Source organism: Psammomys obesus, unplaced genomic scaffold, assembly GCF_907164565.1.
Source record: "Psammomys obesus unplaced genomic scaffold, mPsaObe1.curated_primary_1811, whole genome shotgun sequence".
Lineage (NCBI taxonomy): Eukaryota > Metazoa > Chordata > Mammalia > Rodentia > Muridae > Psammomys > Psammomys obesus.
In genome coordinates this window covers 5,524,263-5,541,961 of record NW_026591598.1, presented here as the reverse complement: position 1 = coordinate 5,541,961, position 17,699 = coordinate 5,524,263, and the positions used below count along the sequence as shown (strand labels likewise).

The following is a 17,699-nucleotide window of genomic DNA, read 5'->3' as shown; positions in this document are numbered from 1 at the left end:
CTTTCTTTCTTTCTTTCTTTCTTTCTTTCTTTCTTTCTTTCTTTCTTCCTTTCTCTCTCTCTCTCTCTTTCTTTCTCTCTCTCTTTTCTCTCTCTCTCTTTTTTTTTTCTTCTTCTTATTTTATTTTTTGAAACAGGGTTTCTCTATGTAGCCTTGTCTGTCCTGGAACTTACTGTGTAGACCAGGCTGACCTCAAACTCAGAGATCCATTTGCCTCTGCCTCCCAAGGGTTGGCATTAAAGGCATGTGCCATCACCACCTGGCTTATTATTGTTTTTTTGAACCTCCCCCCCACAGGGTTTCTCTGTGTAGCCTTGGCTGTCCTGGGCTCATTTTGTAGGCTCGGTTGGCCTCAAACTCACAGGGATCCTCCTGCCTCTGCCTTCCAGAGTGCTGGGATCACAGGCATGGGCCACCACAGCTGGCTGTTATTGTTTTTAATTTTATTAATTTTATTTTATTTAAGTGTTTTGCCTCCACATGTATCTATGCACCATGTGCATGCCTGGTGCCTACAGAGGCCAGAAGAGGGTGTCAGATTGCTTCAAACTAGAGTTACAGATAGTTGTGAGCTGTCATACGAGTTCTAGGGATCAAATCTGAGTCCTCTGGAAGAGTAGTCAGTGATCTTAATGGCTAGGCCATCTCTCCAGCCCCCTGATTATTTATTTTGTTTTTGTTTTTCAAGACAGGGTTTCTCTGTATAGCCTTGGCTGTCCTGGACTTTGTAGATCAGGCTGGTCTTGAACTTACAGTGATCTGCCTGCCTCTGCCTCCCAAGTGCTGGAATTAAAGGCATGCACCACCACACCTACCTACCCCCTTTTTATCTAAATACATTTAGTGTGTGTGTGTGTGTGTGTGTGTGTGTGTCTGTCTGTCTGTCTAAGTGGAGTCATTTCCCTCCTTTGATCATGTGGGCACTGGGTATCAAATGCTATTTATTGAGGCAGGATTTGAGCTCTGCCTTTGAGCTCTTAATTGTCTACCCTTAGCATCCCAGGTGTTAGGATTACAGGTGTGTACCAACGTGTTACCATGCCTGGCTACATGTTATTTTTAAATGTATATAATTTTATAAATCTGTGTATGAGATGAATTCATCATACTGTTTAACTTTTATGTTCCTGATATTGAAAATAATAGCAACATGGCTATTTAAATAAGTTTATTATTTTCAATACTCAATTTAAAAAAGTGTATGTGAGTGTTTAGCCTGCAGGTTTGTACTGCATGTGTGCCTGGTGCCCATGAAGGCCTGAAGAGGGCATTGAATCCCCTAGAACTGGAGTTACAAACTGTTTTGAGTTCCTATATAGATGCTGGGAACAGAACCAGAGTCCCCTGGAAAAGCAACAAATGTTTTTAGCCTCTGAGCCATCTCTTCAACCTCAGAGATTCAAAATTTTTATATCAGATCATGTTACATGATGAATAAGATCTCAATAATTGTAACTCTCATTATAATGAAGATAATATTCTCATTACCAAATAGCACAATGCATGTCTTTCAATCTCTTTAGGACCTCCAGCCAGCCTCTTCCAGCCACCTCGGCGTCCTGGCCTTGGAACTGTTGGGAAACCAATTCGACTGTTAGCCAATCATTTTCAGGTTCAGATCCCTAAGATAGATGTTTATCACTATGACGTGGATATTAAGCCAGAAAAACGGCCTCGAAGAGTCAACAGGTAAGGATTAGAAAGAGTAGACCTGTTAATATCTAAGTACATATATTTCACACAATTTTTCTTGCATCATATTGTCTTCTGAAGTCTCTAAGCAGGTAGGCATTGTTTTACCCCAGTAGTAAGTTTATGATATGATCCTCATTGGTTGTTCTAGCAACTCTGCTGGATATATCATTCATTTATCAATAAATACAAGCTGTTTGATAAAATTAACATGTTTTTGTCATCATCAGTCAAAGGTTCCAGAAGTTTATAATAATAGCTGAAGATGTTAGTGTGTGGGAAGTAGAGATGTCTAGAGACTCAGATTTTATCACTCTGTACATGAAAGTGTAATGATGTAAGAATTGTCTGAGAGTATTGGAAAAAAGCTCCAGGGGAAGCCCTGCTTATTTCTAGCATTATCCAAGAGGGATTCTGATGAGGTGATGTGTTTTATGGGTATGGTCAAATTGTCAACATGAAGGTAATACATCCTGTATCAAAAGCATGCACTTCCCTGTCTCTGTGTCCATGTGGTCATCCTCCAGCAGCCTCTGATACTAAGATTCTTGCTTTCCTGACAATGCTTTTGCTGCCAACTGAGCTGGTTTGTGATGTTTAGGGAGTTTGTTTTGTTTTGTTTGTTTGTTTGTTTTATCCTTTTTTAAAAAGTATACTGCAAAGCAAGTCCAGGACAGCTAAGGATACACAGAGAAACCCTATCGTGAAACTCACCCTCCAAATTATACAGCTATAATTTGGCTTTCTGCTGTAGTTTAGTGTTGTGTAAGCCCATGGTTATTCAGCTGGGGTATAACTGAGATCAATCATAATACATATGCTAAAAAAAAAGCTACTTTTAGCTGTTCAACAAACACTGAATTTTTTTTATTGACTTGTTTATTTTATTTTGCTCTGTCTTGTTTTTCTTGAGGTAAGATCTCATATAGCCTAGGCTGGCTTTGAATTCCTGATCCTTTTGCCTCTGCTTCCCAAGGATTTGCAGACCTGTACCCTATACCCAGTATTTGTTCTTTTGAGACAGGGTCTTGATATGTAGCCCAGACTAGCATTGGTTTACAGTGTCCTTGAATTCAGATCTTCCAGCCTTAGCCTTCTGAGTGAGGACATGTATTTTAAATATTTATTTGTATATGTGGAGACTAGAAAAGGGTGTCAGATTCCCCTGGAGCTAGAGTTACAGGCAGTTGTGAGTTGCCCAACATGGGTACTAAGAATCAAACTCTAACTACTCTTAACTGCTGAATCACCTCTTCAGCTCCAGGATATGCTACACAGGCTAAGGTCACGATGTTTATTAGATGTACAGAATATGTAAAACTGGTTTTAGTGGAGACTGGAAATAGGCATTTGAGAACCCTGAGCATATTGTTGGAAAAGCCATGATAATGAATGGGGTCAATGTAGAAAGTGAACATAGTTGGAGAAAAGCACAACTCCAAACAGCTCTGAGAACTGGGGTTGTGGTTATAAGCCACCGTACCTGGCTCAGCACAAACCTGGACTGAGTATTTACAGTGCAGCAGGTACTATTCTGTGCTGTTCTATATCAGCATTCTTGCCTAACCACTGAAATTACAATCTTTTAGTAACTTAGAATGATGAGGAAGGGCATGCCGTGTATGCAAGCTAGCTTTTTTTAGAAAACAGAGTTGTTCTTTTGGCCACATATGAATACATAGGAAAGGTGACATTGTAGGCATCAGGAGAATGAGTACTATTCAGAAGAGAGCGCCTACAAGTACTACCATCCATGCAAGTCAGAGAAATCTCCACTGTTACCCAGCATGCTCTTGGCATTGCTGTAAGCAGACAAGTGAAGGGCACGATTCTTGCTAAGAGAATGAGCATATTGAACATATTAAGTTCTCCTAAGAGCTGAGCTAGCTTCCTGAAAATAGTGAAAGAATATGATTAGAAAAAGGAGTATCAGGGTGGTGATAGCACATGCCTTTAATCCCAGAGGCAGAGGCAGAGAGGCAGACAGAGAAGCAGAGAAAGAGAGAGAGAGGCAGAGGCAGAGGCAGGTGGATCTTTGTGAGTTTGAGGTCTGCTTGGTCTACAGAGTGAGTTTCAGGACAGCAAGGGCTCCACAGAGAAACCCTGTCTGGAAAAAAACAGAGGAAAAAAAGAAAGTCAAAGAGAAAGTGCCTGTGTTCAGCTGACGGGCCCGCACCACCGTACACGGTGCACACTGTGAGGGCCGATGCACAGGCGTGAGCTGCTGTGGTCTGTCCCTGTGAATTTATAACAAAGTAGGGGTAGAAGGACAGGGAAAAGACCCTCCAGGCTCTTGGGGGAAGGACAGTGATTGATTGTCTCTTTGAGAAGATTACATTCTAATGGCCAAAACTTGATAAATCAGGTCAACACTTGATAAATAGACATATCATTTATTAGAGGTTGATAAGTACCATGAAAAATGAAGCAGGGGTGGGGGCCAGACTGTAGCCTAGTAGTAGAATTCCTGTTGCTAGCCACAAAGCCCTTGTTTTGATACCCAGCACCACATAAACCAAGGGTGGTGGTGCAGGCCTGTCGTCCCCACACTTAATATCCAGAGCTCTGCCTAGCCTATGTGAGACCCTGTCTCAAAAAAAAAAAGACAAACTGAGAAATTACCTTTTTTTTTTTTTTTAATATGGAAGGAATGTATATCTCTTAAATTAGCTTTTTATTATTTATTTATTTTAATTTGGGGGGGGTTCAAGACATGCTTTCTCTGTTTTAGTCTTGGTTATCCTAAAACTTACCCTGTCTCAAACTGGTCTCAAACTCACAGAGATCCACCTGCCTCTGCCTCCCAAGTGCTAGAATTAAAAACATGTGCCACCATCACTCAGCCTTATGTTAGCTTTTTAAAAAGTGAGAATATGTGGTATTACATTTATCCATCTACCTTTCTTTTTCATGATTTGTTTATAAATGTGAATTTCTCCCTGTTTTAACTTATTGTAATATTGCTGGATTAACTGTTTATGATATTTGAGTTAGGACACAGTTTACAAACACAGAGCTCAATAAGGTTGGTAAGATAGCGCCTAGAGAGATAGTCAAGTATACCTTTTGCTTTTGGAGAGGACTGGAGTTTGGTTTCCAGCGTACACATTGAATGTCTTACAGCTCCAGGGATCCAGTATCCTCTTCTGGCCTCTCACAAACCTATATCTGTACACACACGCGTGTGCGCACGCACACACACACACACATTTTTTTAAAGTTGGTAACACAAAGCACCCTGCTTTAGCACTCACAACATTATGGATATATCATATGGATATATATCATATATCATCAGATATATCCATGTCTAGTATTATATATTCCATTTTCCCTGCCATTGCATTTATTTTAGGACCTGCATAGAGTACACTAGTGTATATGCAAGACTACTTGAGTAGAGCCAGGCATTGGCTAAAAGATTCCTGTCTAATAGAGACTAGATCAGTAATATTTTTGGAGTGAGAATGTTTTATAGCATTCTTTGCTTATACTACCTAGAAACTTTTTGGAATAAAACAAAGTAGTATGCAGAATAATAAATAATTAGCATTAGAAAAGGGGGTTGACCTACTCATTTGAATACCGTGCATCTTAGATATACTGATGCACAAGTTTCTGAGTTCTATTCTTTTTTCTAAAACCAATCTTCTTTTTTGTTGTTGTTTGTTTTTCGAGATGAGTTTCTCAATGTAGCTTTGGCTGTCCAGGACTTGCTTTACAGACCAGGCTGGCCTTGAACTCACAGAGATCTGCTGCCTCTGCCTCCCTGGGTACTGGGATTACAGCCAGCTAAAACCAATGTTCTTGATAAGGATTCTGATTTTATAAGAAATATCATTTAGTGGTAAACATCCATACAAAGCTTAGATTCCTTAAATATACTAAAATAGTTGTTAGTCTTATAGTTACTTTTTAAAAATTTTTATTTGTGTGTGTGTGTGTGTGTACAAGTATGCCATGGCATGTGTGAAGGTCAGAGAACAACTGGAGAGAAATGTTTTTCTTCTTTTACCATGTGGGTTCTGGGATTAGCAAGTACCTTTATCTGTGGAGCCATCTCATTGGTCAACTTTTTTTGTTTTTTGGAGACTGGGTCTCATGTAGTCCAATTTTGTCTCATACTCAATATTTAGTCAAGGATGACTTTGAACTCCTGATCTTGCTGCCTCCACCTTTCCAGTGTTAGGATTACAGGTATGTTCTAAGTGCTCATTTGTTGTTACCTTTCTTTTCTTTTTCCTTTTTACTTTTTTCTTTTTCTTTTCTTTCTTTCTTTTTTTTTTTTTTTTTTTTTTCCTGAGACAGGGTTTCTTTGTATAGTCCTGGCTGTCCTGGACTTGCTTTGTAGACCAGGCTGCCTTGAACTCACAGAGATCAGCTTGCCTGTGTCTCCTGAGTGCTGGGATTACAAGCGTGTGCTGCTGTGCCTGGCTCTGTTGTTACCTTTCTTAAGTTGTTTTGTTTGTTTGTTTGTTTGTTTGTTTGTTTTTCATTACTTGAGTCAGCTTTGTGACTTCAACTTTTTTCTAGTGGCACCACATACAGTTTAGAAGAAATCGTGGTGACGCTTTGCTTTCTGTTGAGCATTTCTCAAAGCTAACTGCCACTGTCTCCATTACTGTTAAGGGAGGTAGTAGACACTATGGTGCGACACTTCAAGATGCAGATATTTGGAGATCGGCAGCCTGGCTATGATGGCAAAAGAAACATGTACACAGCACATCCACTGCCAATTGGACGGGATAGGGTAAGTGTTACCAGCAATGAGTTCTAGGTTGTTTGGTAATAGCTACAGATGACAGAATGTTTTCCTCTTGGGTCATTCTTTATTTCTTTATCCAGTTAGTTATTTATTGTGGGGAGGCATGTGCATGCTAAGGTCCATATGAAGCTACCCTGTGTAGCTTCCAGAGATTGAATTTGGGTTGTTGAGCTTGTTGACGAGCACCTTTTCTCACTGAACCATTTTGCCAACTTCCTCCTTTTCCTGCTGTTCTTCCTCTTCTTGATATAGGGCTTGTGCTCAGGGCTGCACAGAAGCTAGGTGATTGCTCTACCACTGAGCTATACTCACAGCCTCCTTCACTTCAGTCCTTAAGAGTTGTTTTTCATTGTGACAATAGATTGGTTACACTTTTCACAATTATTGCCTCTTAGCTGATGATTAAAGATAAGAGGGACACTAGGGTTACATTGATTTTGTCATCTTTGCATATATTTTATATTTTTCACATTAAAAATGTACTTTAACAAAATACTGCCTAAATATAGCAATGGGATTTTTATAACTTCATTTATGAAAATGATACTGCAGTGCTTTTTTTCCCCAAGACTGGGTTTCTCTGGGTAGCCTTGGCTGTCCTGGACTTGCTTTGTAGACCAGGCTAGCCTTGCACGTACAGAGATACACCTGACTTTGCCTCCCCAAGTGCTGGAATTACACGTGTGCACTACTGCACCTGGATCCACAGGACATTGTTAAACATTTGTTTTAATAGTAAAAGAGTGCCAGGCGTGGTGGTACACATCTTTAATCACAGCACTTAGGAGACAGAGGCAAATGTATTTCTTTGAGTTCCAAACCAGTGTGGTCTACCTAGCAAGTTCTAGGCCAGCCAGGGTTACACAGTGAGACCCTGAGTAAAAAACAAACAGTAAAAAAGTACATTAAAAAATTATATGATAGCTGGGCACAGTGGCACATGACTGTAATCCCAGCACTCAGGGAGGCAGAGGCAGGCAGATTTCTGTGAGTTGGAGGCCAGGCTGGTGTACAGAGTGAGTTCCAGGACAGCCAAGGCTACACAGAGAAACCCTGTCTCAAAAAATTAAAAAAAAAAAAAAAAGGAAAAAGAAAAATATTAGGGATGCTGGAATGGTGTGGTGGGTATAATCCAAGCCAGACATCCTGGATTCAAGTTCCTGAGAACCCATTTGGTGGCAGGAGAGAACTGACTTTTACAGGTTGCTCTCTGATGTCCACATATGTGCTTTTCCACATGTGGTTCCCAGCACTGACGTCACACAGTATGCCTGCCTGCAACTTCAGTTCCAGGAAGTCCATCTCACTTTCTGGGTTCTACAGGAACCTACACTCATTCACAATAATAGATAATGAAGTAAATATTCTAAAAATTGCCTTTAAAAAGTACTTTTAAATTTTACAAGGTAGTGTTGGAGAGATGGCTAAGTGGATAAGAACCCTTGTTGCTCTTGTAGAAGAGCCAGGTTCAATTCCAAGCACCCATGTGGTGGCTCATAACCATTTGTAATTCCAGTTCTAAGAGATCTGACACCCTCTTCCTACTTCCTTGGGTACCAGGCATGCATGTGGTATACATACATATACACAGGCAAAATACCCATATATACAAAATGAAAAATTTAAAGGTAGGACTGGAGAGGTGGCTCAGAGGTTAAGAGCAATGGTTGCTCTTCCAGAGGTCCTAGAATTCCCAGCAACCACATGATGGCTCACAACCAACTATAATAAAATCTGAAGCCCTCTTCTGGCATGCAGGTGTACATGCAGTTAGAATACTGTATACATAATAAATACATCTTTTAAAAATTTTTAAAAAGGTAATTCAGTGGTGTAACACTTGCCTAGCATGCACAAGGCTCTGAATTTAATTCCCTTTTTAAGGATTTATTTACTTTGTTATGTTTTATGTGCATTGGTGTTTTGCCTATATGTATGTTTGTATGAGATTGTTGGATCCCCTGGAACTGAAATTAAAGACAGTTGTGAACTGCCATGTTGGTGCTGGAAATTGAACCTGGATCCTCTGGAAGAGTAGCCAGTGCTCTCAACTGCTGAGCTGTCTCTCCAGCCTCCTGAATTTAATTCTTAGAACCACAAAAACATTTTAATTAATTTAAGTCAAATTTATAAATAGTATGTGACTATATATACTTTTTAAACTTATTAGACAATCCGTAAAAACTGGCTTCTTGACTTTTCTACATGTTTGTACCTTTTAATTTAATTTTTCTTGTTAAGGTAATGTTCCACATTCATTTGTTACGTGTCAGTTTAAATATTTTATATATGTTATATTTCTACATGCATGTTTATTTAAGTGATTATTTTTGCATATCATTCTATGGTTTCTTTTTCATTAAACAGTATTATCTCCATTTATATACAATTAGATACACCTTAATATTTTTTTCTATTTAAGACAATTTTTTTTTTTTTTTTTTTTTGAGATATGTCTCAGTCTGGCCTTGGTCCTCCTGCATCAAACTCTGATTGCTGGGATTATAGGCATGAACAACCACTCTATTTTTAAGAACATTCACATTGTTGCTATTTGTCACCACCATCTAGTCCAGAATTTTTCTGTTATCTTAAACAGAAACTCTCTACCCACTAAGCAATATTTCCTTATAACTCCTTGCCGCCTGCTGTGGTAACCACTGCTCTGCGTTTTGTTTCTATGACTTTGACTCTACTGAGTGCCTCATTTAAGTAGAATCATCAATATTTGCCCTTCCATGTCAGGTTTATTTCACTTAACATTATTTATTTATTTGTGTGTATGTATGTGTGTGTGTGTGTGTGTGTGTGTGTGTGTGTGTGTGTGTGTGTGTGAGTGTGTGTGATGGGTGCATGCCTGCTATGGTGTGCATGTGGAAATCAGGACAATTTGTAGAAGTTGGTTCTCTCCTTTTACCGTGTGGTGCCCCAGGATCAAACTCAGGTCATTAGGCTTGATGGTAACAGTATTTACCCACTATGCTGTCCCTCTGGCCCCTTATTTTTAATTATTGTATAATATTTTCTATTAAATAATTTTTTAATTTCTGGACAATTATATTGTTTCCAGTGGTCCACAATTATAGAAAGTGTTAAGATAAATATCCACTATGTATATGCCATATGGAATATTCTTCGGGTCTTTCCCACAGTTGTTATAAACCTGTTTGTATGTATGTATTTTTCCCTAGGTTGATATGGAGGTGACCCTCCCAGGTGAGGGTAAAGACCAAACCTTCAAAGTGTCTGTGCAATGGGTGTCAGTTGTGAGCCTTCAGCTGCTTTTAGAAGCTTTAGCTGGACACCTGAATGAAGTCCCAGATGACTCAGTCCAAGCACTTGATGTTATTACAAGGCATCTCCCCTCTATGAGGTCAGTACCTTACTTTGGATCCGTTCCCACAAATGTCAGGCTTTTTGACAGGTTGTTCTTAGCCATGCACAGGTTCCTGCATAAGTAACAGTTCAAACTTGATTTCAGTTCACAAACTGACCACAAAATGTTCTGCATGAAGTATTCAAACCTTTGTCTCTTCAGGTACACTCCAGTAGGCCGTTCTTTTTTCTCACCTCCTGAAGGTTATTACCACCCTCTGGGAGGGGGTAGAGAGGTTTGGTTTGGCTTTCATCAGTCTGTGAGACCTGCCATGTGGAATATGATGCTCAATATTGATGGTGGGTTGGAACTCTATCTGTTACTCTGGTTTTTGTTTGCTTGGTTTGGACCCTTCACTTTGCCTTGATGCTAAGTATCCTTTCTCTGTCTGTTAGTATCTGCAACCGCTTTCTACCGGGCTCAGCCTATCATTGAGTTCATGTGTGAGGTTTTAGACATTCAGAACATCAATGAACAGACGAAACCTCTAACAGATTCCCAGCGTGTCAAGTTTACCAAAGAAATCAGAGGTAGGTATTCATGTTAATGTCATCTTGAAGTGAATGCAACATGGGGCAGGTAATCTGAGCTTGAGCCAGACAGACCTGGGTTCCCTTCCTAGCCTAGATAGTCCTCACAGTGAGACTTTGAATAATTTTTTTTTTTTAGCTGTGTTAACCACAGAGTCTCATGTAATTTAGACTCGAAAATAGACACCATAACATATTGATGCTTATACAAACTTATTGAATGAATTAATAAGGTCAGTTATATCACCAGGCATGGTATCGCATGCCTGTAATCTCAGCAACCAGGAGGCTGTGGCAGGAAGATCACAAGATCAAAGGTAATCTGAGCTATGTAGAGAGACTGTCTCAAAAAAAAAAAAAAATTGGATGAGCATTTTAGATCATCTGGGACCTAATTTATCTTAGCTAAAACTTTGACCTTTATATGATGAAATTGTCACCATGTTCTTGCAAGTTTTACCCTGTATTAAGTTATTGACTATTTTTGTGCATGTGGAGAAATCTTTGTTATCTGTAATAGGGTAGGAGAGCATGAGATTCTTTGCAAAGTGCTGTACTCCTTGAATTTATGTTTGTTTTTTTTAAACAGATTGTCACTGTGTAGCCCTGGCTATCCTGGAACTCACTCTGTAGATCAGGCTAGCCTCAAACTCATAGAAATACTCCTGCCTCTGCCTCCCAAGTGCTGAGATTAAAGATGTGTCCCACTATGCCCAGTCACACCTCGACTTTTTTAAGACAACATTTGAATCTGGCTTTATAACTATTATTTAACTGAAACTGTTATTTTTTTAAAAGATTTTATTTATTTATCATGTATACAATGTGTGTTTGCATGTACACCTGCAAGCCAGAAGAGTGCACCAGATTTTATTTTAAATGGTTGTGAGCCACCTAGTGGTTGCTGGAAATTGAATTCATGACCTCTGGAAGAGCAGCCAGTGCTCTTAATCTCTGAGCCATCTCTCCAGCCCTTAAGTTTTTTTTTTTTTTTCTTTTGTCTTCAGGTCTCAAAGTTGAGGTGACTCACTGTGGACAGATGAAACGAAAATACCGAGTTTGTAATGTGACAAGACGACCAGCCAGTCATCAAACGTATGTTGATCACATCTAAAATAATATGGTTGCCACACGTAATGGTTTATACCTGTAATCTCAGTACTTGGGACTGAGGCAGTTGGACTGCTGTGAATTTGAGGACAGGCTCAGCTGTCCCAAGAGACCCGGTTTCACAAAATGAAAAAAAGAATCAATAAAAGCAAACCCAAGTTAACAATAAAATATGGCAGCAATTTGATAACAGGAAGCTACTATACATCACTAGAGAAGATGGTACACAGTAGTGTGATTTTCAGGATCACAAGAATCTTCACTTACCATCAAAGCTTTAAAAAATATTTTGCTTATATGTTAGACAGTCATTCAGTTTACCTTTTGAACCAAGTATACTAAATATAGATCAACTTGCATTTAAGAATGTAATCATCAGGGCCTGGAGAGATGATCAGTCCATATGGCACCTACTGTGTAGGCATGAGCTCCTGAGTTTGGATTTTAATTGTCCAATAAAAGCTGGGCATGGTGGTGAACATCTGTCATTCTAGTGCCAGGGGCCCAGAGATGGGAGGACACCCAGGAGTTTATCCAGCCAAGGCAGTAGGTGCTTTAGGTGCAGTGAGAGACTCTGTCTCAGTTAAGCTGGAGTGTGATAGAAGATGTTGACCTGATGTTGACCCTGGATCCATATGCACGCATACATGCACACACAAGAATGCACGCATGCATGCACACACAAGAATGTACACATATGCTACATACATATATATGCAAACAAAACTAAGAGTTTTAAAAATACAATTGTCATTATTAGTATTAGTTATTATACTGTTATATTTTCAGTACATGATGACTCTCCTAGGGTCAAGCCATCATACAGGCTGTCGTGGGAAGACAAATACTGCCTTGTATGTTGTGTAGTTGTTTCTCCCTTCCTTTATGCCTTGATGCCACTCTCCTCCAGCAGTGTGTTCTTTTCCTCTTACTCAATCTTGGTTTTCTAATCACGCAAGTTGTAGTCCATTGAGTACTGTGCTTAATATGTATGGAAGTATCTGTACAATTAGTACAAATGCCAGATTCATTCTTGTAATCAGGACCACTAAACTTGTGTCTGACGTGAAAAATATAATCGGCTCTTGGCTCTCCTATGTAAATAGTGTTAAATAAATATATAAATCTTACATTATTTTGGTTACTCAGGAGTTCATTTCTTGTTGTTAAAACTTTGCATTCATGATATTTTCTCTCTCTTACTTTCTGTATGTGTGTGTGTTTTAGTATGCACCCATACTGATATATGTGGCACCCATGTGGCAGCTGTCTATCACTCAAGTTCCAGGAGTCAGTGGCCCTCTATTGACCTCAGGCATCAGGCATGCACATGGTAGACATAAATACATCATTCTGACTTCAAACATGAAGTGGTTCTCCTGCCTCCCCCTCTTGAGTACTAGGGTTTGAGATGTGAGCCACCAGGCCTAGAGCTTCTTTTGTGGAAAAAAAAATTATTAAAAATTTTCCCAGCTTCAACAAACATTGAAATTTCATTGGAATTGTTCTGGTACAATACTAAAATGATTTAACTGAAAGTACTCAGACTTATTTTTTGATGGTGGTGCTGGGGATTTAACGAAAGGCTTTATTCATTCTGTGCATATAACTTGTCACTGTGCTAACCCCCTAGCCCTGACCCTTGTTAATTTTTTTTCATAGTTTATTTATCTCTGTGCTCTCTCTCTCTCTCTCTCTCTCTCTCTCTCTCTCTCTCTCTCTCTCACACACACACACACACATACACACACACACACACACACACACACACAGAGGACATCTTATGCAGCTGTCTCTCCATCACATGGGTCCTTCCATCACATGGGTCCCAGGGATTGAACTCAGATTGTCAGGCTTGGTAGCAAGCACCTTCACCTAATCTTGCTTCCCACCCTTTTTGAGAGTCTTATGTAGACCAGGCTGGCCTCAAATTTACTATGTAAAGGAAGGCGACCTTGAACTCCTGCTTCTCCTGCTTCCATCTCCTAGATGCTGGAATTACAAGCATGTATCACTATGGTTACTTATGTGGTTTATGTCTCTGTGTTTGAGGATCATGTTAAACAAGCTTTCTACCCACTGAGCTACATCCTCAGCCCTTGGCCTTTGTTTTTAAAGTGACTAATCAACATAGGAAATGTTAATAGGTTTTGTTTACTTGTTAAAAGAAGTAGTAGTTCTAAATAGACTTTTTTTTTCTTCCAGCTTTCCTTTACAGCTAGAAAATGGTCAAGCTATGGAATGTACAGTAGCTCAGTATTTTAAGCAAAAATATAGTCTGCAGCTGAAATACCCCCATCTTCCCTGTCTTCAAGTGGGGCAAGAACAAAAGCATACATACCTGCCACTTGAGGTAAGCCAAAGGAAATATTCCTTTGCTAATATCTTGAATTAAATTTTTTTTAAAAGAATCTGGATAGTGGTGGTGCATACTTTTGATCTCAGCACTGGGGAGGCAGAGGCAGGTAGATCTCTGTAAGTTGGAGGCCAGCATGGTCTACAGAGTGAGTTCCAGGAGAGCTATATACAGAGGAACCCTATTTAAAGAAAAGAAAAAGAAGAAGAGGAGGAGGAGAAGTTGAAGTTGAAGAAGTTCAGGACTAGAGAGGTGACTCAGCATTTAAAAGCACTGTCTGCTCTTCCAGAGGACGGGGGTTCATTTTCCAACACCTACATGTCAACTCCCAACTGTCTGTAACTCCAGTTTTAGGGAATCTGACACCCTCTCACACACATACAAGCAGGCAGAACAACAGCGTACATAAACTAAAAATGAATAAGTCATTAAAAAATTTTAATAGTGTTCAAGCTGGGTGGTTGTGATTGCATGCTTTTAATCCCAGCAGAAGCAGGTGAATTTCTATAGCCTGGTCTACAAATAAGTTCTAGGACAGCCAGGGTTACACAGAGAAACCCTGTCTTGAAAAACAGACAAACAAATAAAAAAAAAGTGATATAAACTCATGGTAGAGTTTAGTCTTTTTGAAGTATTTTATGCATATAACTTTATTATATAACTGTTTCTGTAAATAGACAAAGACTTCATGTATAGAAGCACATTTCCACAAAACCTAGCTTCTCTTTGTTTCTTTGCAGGTCTGTAATATAGTGGCAGGACAGAGATGTATAAAGAAGCTCACAGACAATCAGACATCCACAATGATCAAAGCTACAGCAAGATCTGCTCCTGACAGACAGGAAGAAATTAGTAGACTGGTCAGTAAGGAATGGTCTTCAAGATTAGCCAGCTGTAAGATTAAAAAAAAAAAGTTCCTGAGGGGACATAGTCCTGTTTGATTTTATATATGCAGGCTTTCCCATTCCTTAGGTGAAGAGCAACAGCATGGTGGGTGGACCTGACCCATACCTGAAGGAATTTGGGATTGTTGTGCACAATGAGATGACAGAGCTCACAGGCAGGGTGCTTCCAGCTCCGATGCTGCAGTATGGAGGCCGGGTAAGCTGCTCCACACCAAAAAAAGATAACACCTTTGAATTTACCTGTAGTTGTGCTCATTATTACTTTCTGACTTCTGACTGTACAAAATAAAGTTTTGTTTGTTCCCTCTTCAACATAAAAATGGTCTTAGATTGTAATATCTTTTCTCTTTTCTTTTGTTTCTTTTTTGTTTTTGTTTTTTTTTAAAGAATAAAACAGTAGCCACACCCAACCAGGGTGTCTGGGACATGCGAGGAAAGCAGTTTTATGCTGGCATTGAAATTAAAGTATGGGCAGTGGCTTGTTTTGCGCCTCAGAAACAATGTAGGGAAGATTTGCTAAAGTGAGTATCCCATTTTCAGCTCAGTAATACTCCTTCTAGATACGCAATACCATCTTTCTGTGAATGTGCTGGTTACATTGGCACTGACCCCTGACGCACGCAGTGATGCCATCTGGCTCTACTGAAAAGACCCTGCGCTATATTGTAAACTCGAGAATTCTGACTCAGCTTCTGCGTATTTGGAGTAGAAATTTGTGAAGCAATTCACAAAAAAAAAAAAAAAAAGTGAAGCAAATAGAGTAGAAGCAATACTATTTGGAAAATTCTGCAATTCTTAGGAGTTTCCATTGATATTGTACCTTTTCAGGTAAAAAAAAAAAAACTAATTTATTTTTGGCAATTATAACTTACTAGTGAGTTTGTTTTGCTGCAGGAAAACTGGCTAAGAGTTGTATCACTTCTTACAGATACACCTGTGTAAGGAAGTCCATGAAAAGGGTAAAGAAAATCAAGAAAAAAAAGTGGGGTAAAAAAAAGGAATCCTACAAAATATTGTCAAATGTACAAAATAAATTATTCTGATTCGAGGTGTGTTGGTTCACACCTTTAATCCCAGCGCTGGGGAGGCATAGACAGGTGGGACTCTACCAGTTTAAGTCCATCTTGGGCTACATAGCAAATTTCAGACCAGCTAGGGCTAAATTGTGAGACTATTACTTATGTATAGATTGAAGTAATATTTTAAATCCAAAATGAAAAAAAAATTAATTTGGTTTCTTGAGCCAAATCTGTTACAAGTTTAATTCTAAATATACATACTTGGGTATTATAGCATGTTTACCTGTTCTCACTTGAAGACAAGCTCAACTCCTCTTCCTTTACCAGCTTTACTAAAATATGTGTTACCTGAAACTGTGACCCTCTTTTAGTTCAGCTCTGAAATACTTACTGGATTATTAAAAAAAAAATCTTTTAAATATAAATGTTATTATAGTCCCTAAAGCTCAGCTGAACTACAATTTTTTAGAAATTCAAAATGGGGTTTGGAGGTATAGCTCAGTGGTAGAACGTTTGCTTAGGATTTAAGGTTCAGAATTTAATTTCCAATACCACCAAAAATAGTAATAAAAATTCAGACTGATGATCCGGTAGCTTATACAGATTGTTCTGTTATAATTGCAGTGGTAGAACTGCCAATCTATTTTTCGCTACTGCTGAAAGATATTTTTGTTTGTTTACATGTGAAAATGAAAGCACTGTGCCACTGGTTTTATTTTAACAGGAGCTTCACCGACCAACTTCGTAAAATCTCCAAGGATGCAGGGATGCCCATCCAGGGCCAGCCATGTTTCTGCAAGTATGCACAGGGGGCAGACAGTGTGGAGCCCATGTTTAAACATCTGAAAATGACATATGTGGGCCTGCAGCTAATAGTGGTTATCTTGCCTGGGAAGACACCAGTCTATGGTATGAACACTTTTAATGTTGAATGAGAGATGATTTCAAGTCCTAGTTTTGACAGGATAAGCTAGGTGATTCTATAGTGCACTGTGCACTCTCAGTGGTCTAAGCCAGAGATTCAGTCATGTGTGGAGGGTACAGCTCAGTGGTAGAGTACTTTGTTTAGCATGCTCCCTGACCATTGATTTCCAGCATTGGAAAACAGTGAGGGGAGAAGGGCATTGTGATACTTCCTTTTCCTTTCTCCCTTCCTCCCTCCCTTCCTTTTCTCCTTTTGTCCTCCCTCATTCTCTCTCTCATTGAGACAATATCTTTTTTTTTCCCTCAAGCCTAACATATCCAGCTTTATTAAAGATGCTTTCTATAAACAATCATGGTATTTCAGGCAGGACATGGGCAGATAATCATTAACAATATACAAAAACTTCCAAACTCCACTTCTTATATAGGCTACCAAAATCAGAAAGCCACTATAAAACCCAATGAAATCTTCACTCAATGCTTTGAAAAGGGGAGGGTAGCTTAGAGTGAGGGTTGACATTTCACATTAAGGATGTTGTTTAACGACTTTTTAAAAGCCAGCCCTGACTTTCAGGAAATGACATGAAAATGTTAGAATTATCAATCTGAAGATCCACAATTTTTTAATAAAAGGAACCACCACTCTGCTGAGGATACTCAGTCATGTCATTGTAAAGCCCAATTGCCCAATAGAAACCAATTTTGGGGGTCAGGTTCCAATAGGTCTCTGGTTTTAAGGGAGTTAAGTTGATGTTGATAGTACAGTGGGAGAAGAATACAAAAATGAATTTAGAGTTATCCTGTACCACAAGGCATTTTGTGCCATGGTGACTACATATGTCAACACCAGGACATCCTTTCTGGAAGCCAACAGGAGTCTTTCAAAATAATCAGGGAAAATGTTTTCCATCATCAATCCAGCTTGGGAGACATTTTGTTAGTGACACATGTTCTTTCCCCCAAACAGTGAAGTGTTCTGTGTGCTAACATCATAGATTAAAAAAGAAAAGTAAAACAAAATT

General features: G+C 39.2%; 1 protein-coding gene across 1 annotated transcript in view; it reads left to right on the top strand.

The window, feature by feature from the left end:
- Positions 1-17,699, top strand: part of LOC129679706 (protein argonaute-4) — a 51,479-nt gene that overhangs the window by 11,934 nt on the left and 21,846 nt on the right. The window contains exons 2-12 of the mRNA XM_055611079.1: positions 1,524-1,689; positions 6,322-6,442; positions 9,649-9,830; positions 9,996-10,132; positions 10,229-10,363; positions 11,371-11,458; positions 13,679-13,826; positions 14,570-14,689; positions 14,802-14,930; positions 15,122-15,255; positions 16,478-16,662. Of these exons, the coding sequence (XP_055467054.1) occupies positions 1,524-1,689; positions 6,322-6,442; positions 9,649-9,830; positions 9,996-10,132; positions 10,229-10,363; positions 11,371-11,458; positions 13,679-13,826; positions 14,570-14,689; positions 14,802-14,930; positions 15,122-15,255; positions 16,478-16,662 (1,545 nt within the window). The remainder of the gene's footprint in view (positions 1-1,523; positions 1,690-6,321; positions 6,443-9,648; positions 9,831-9,995; positions 10,133-10,228; positions 10,364-11,370; positions 11,459-13,678; positions 13,827-14,569; positions 14,690-14,801; positions 14,931-15,121; positions 15,256-16,477; positions 16,663-17,699) is intronic.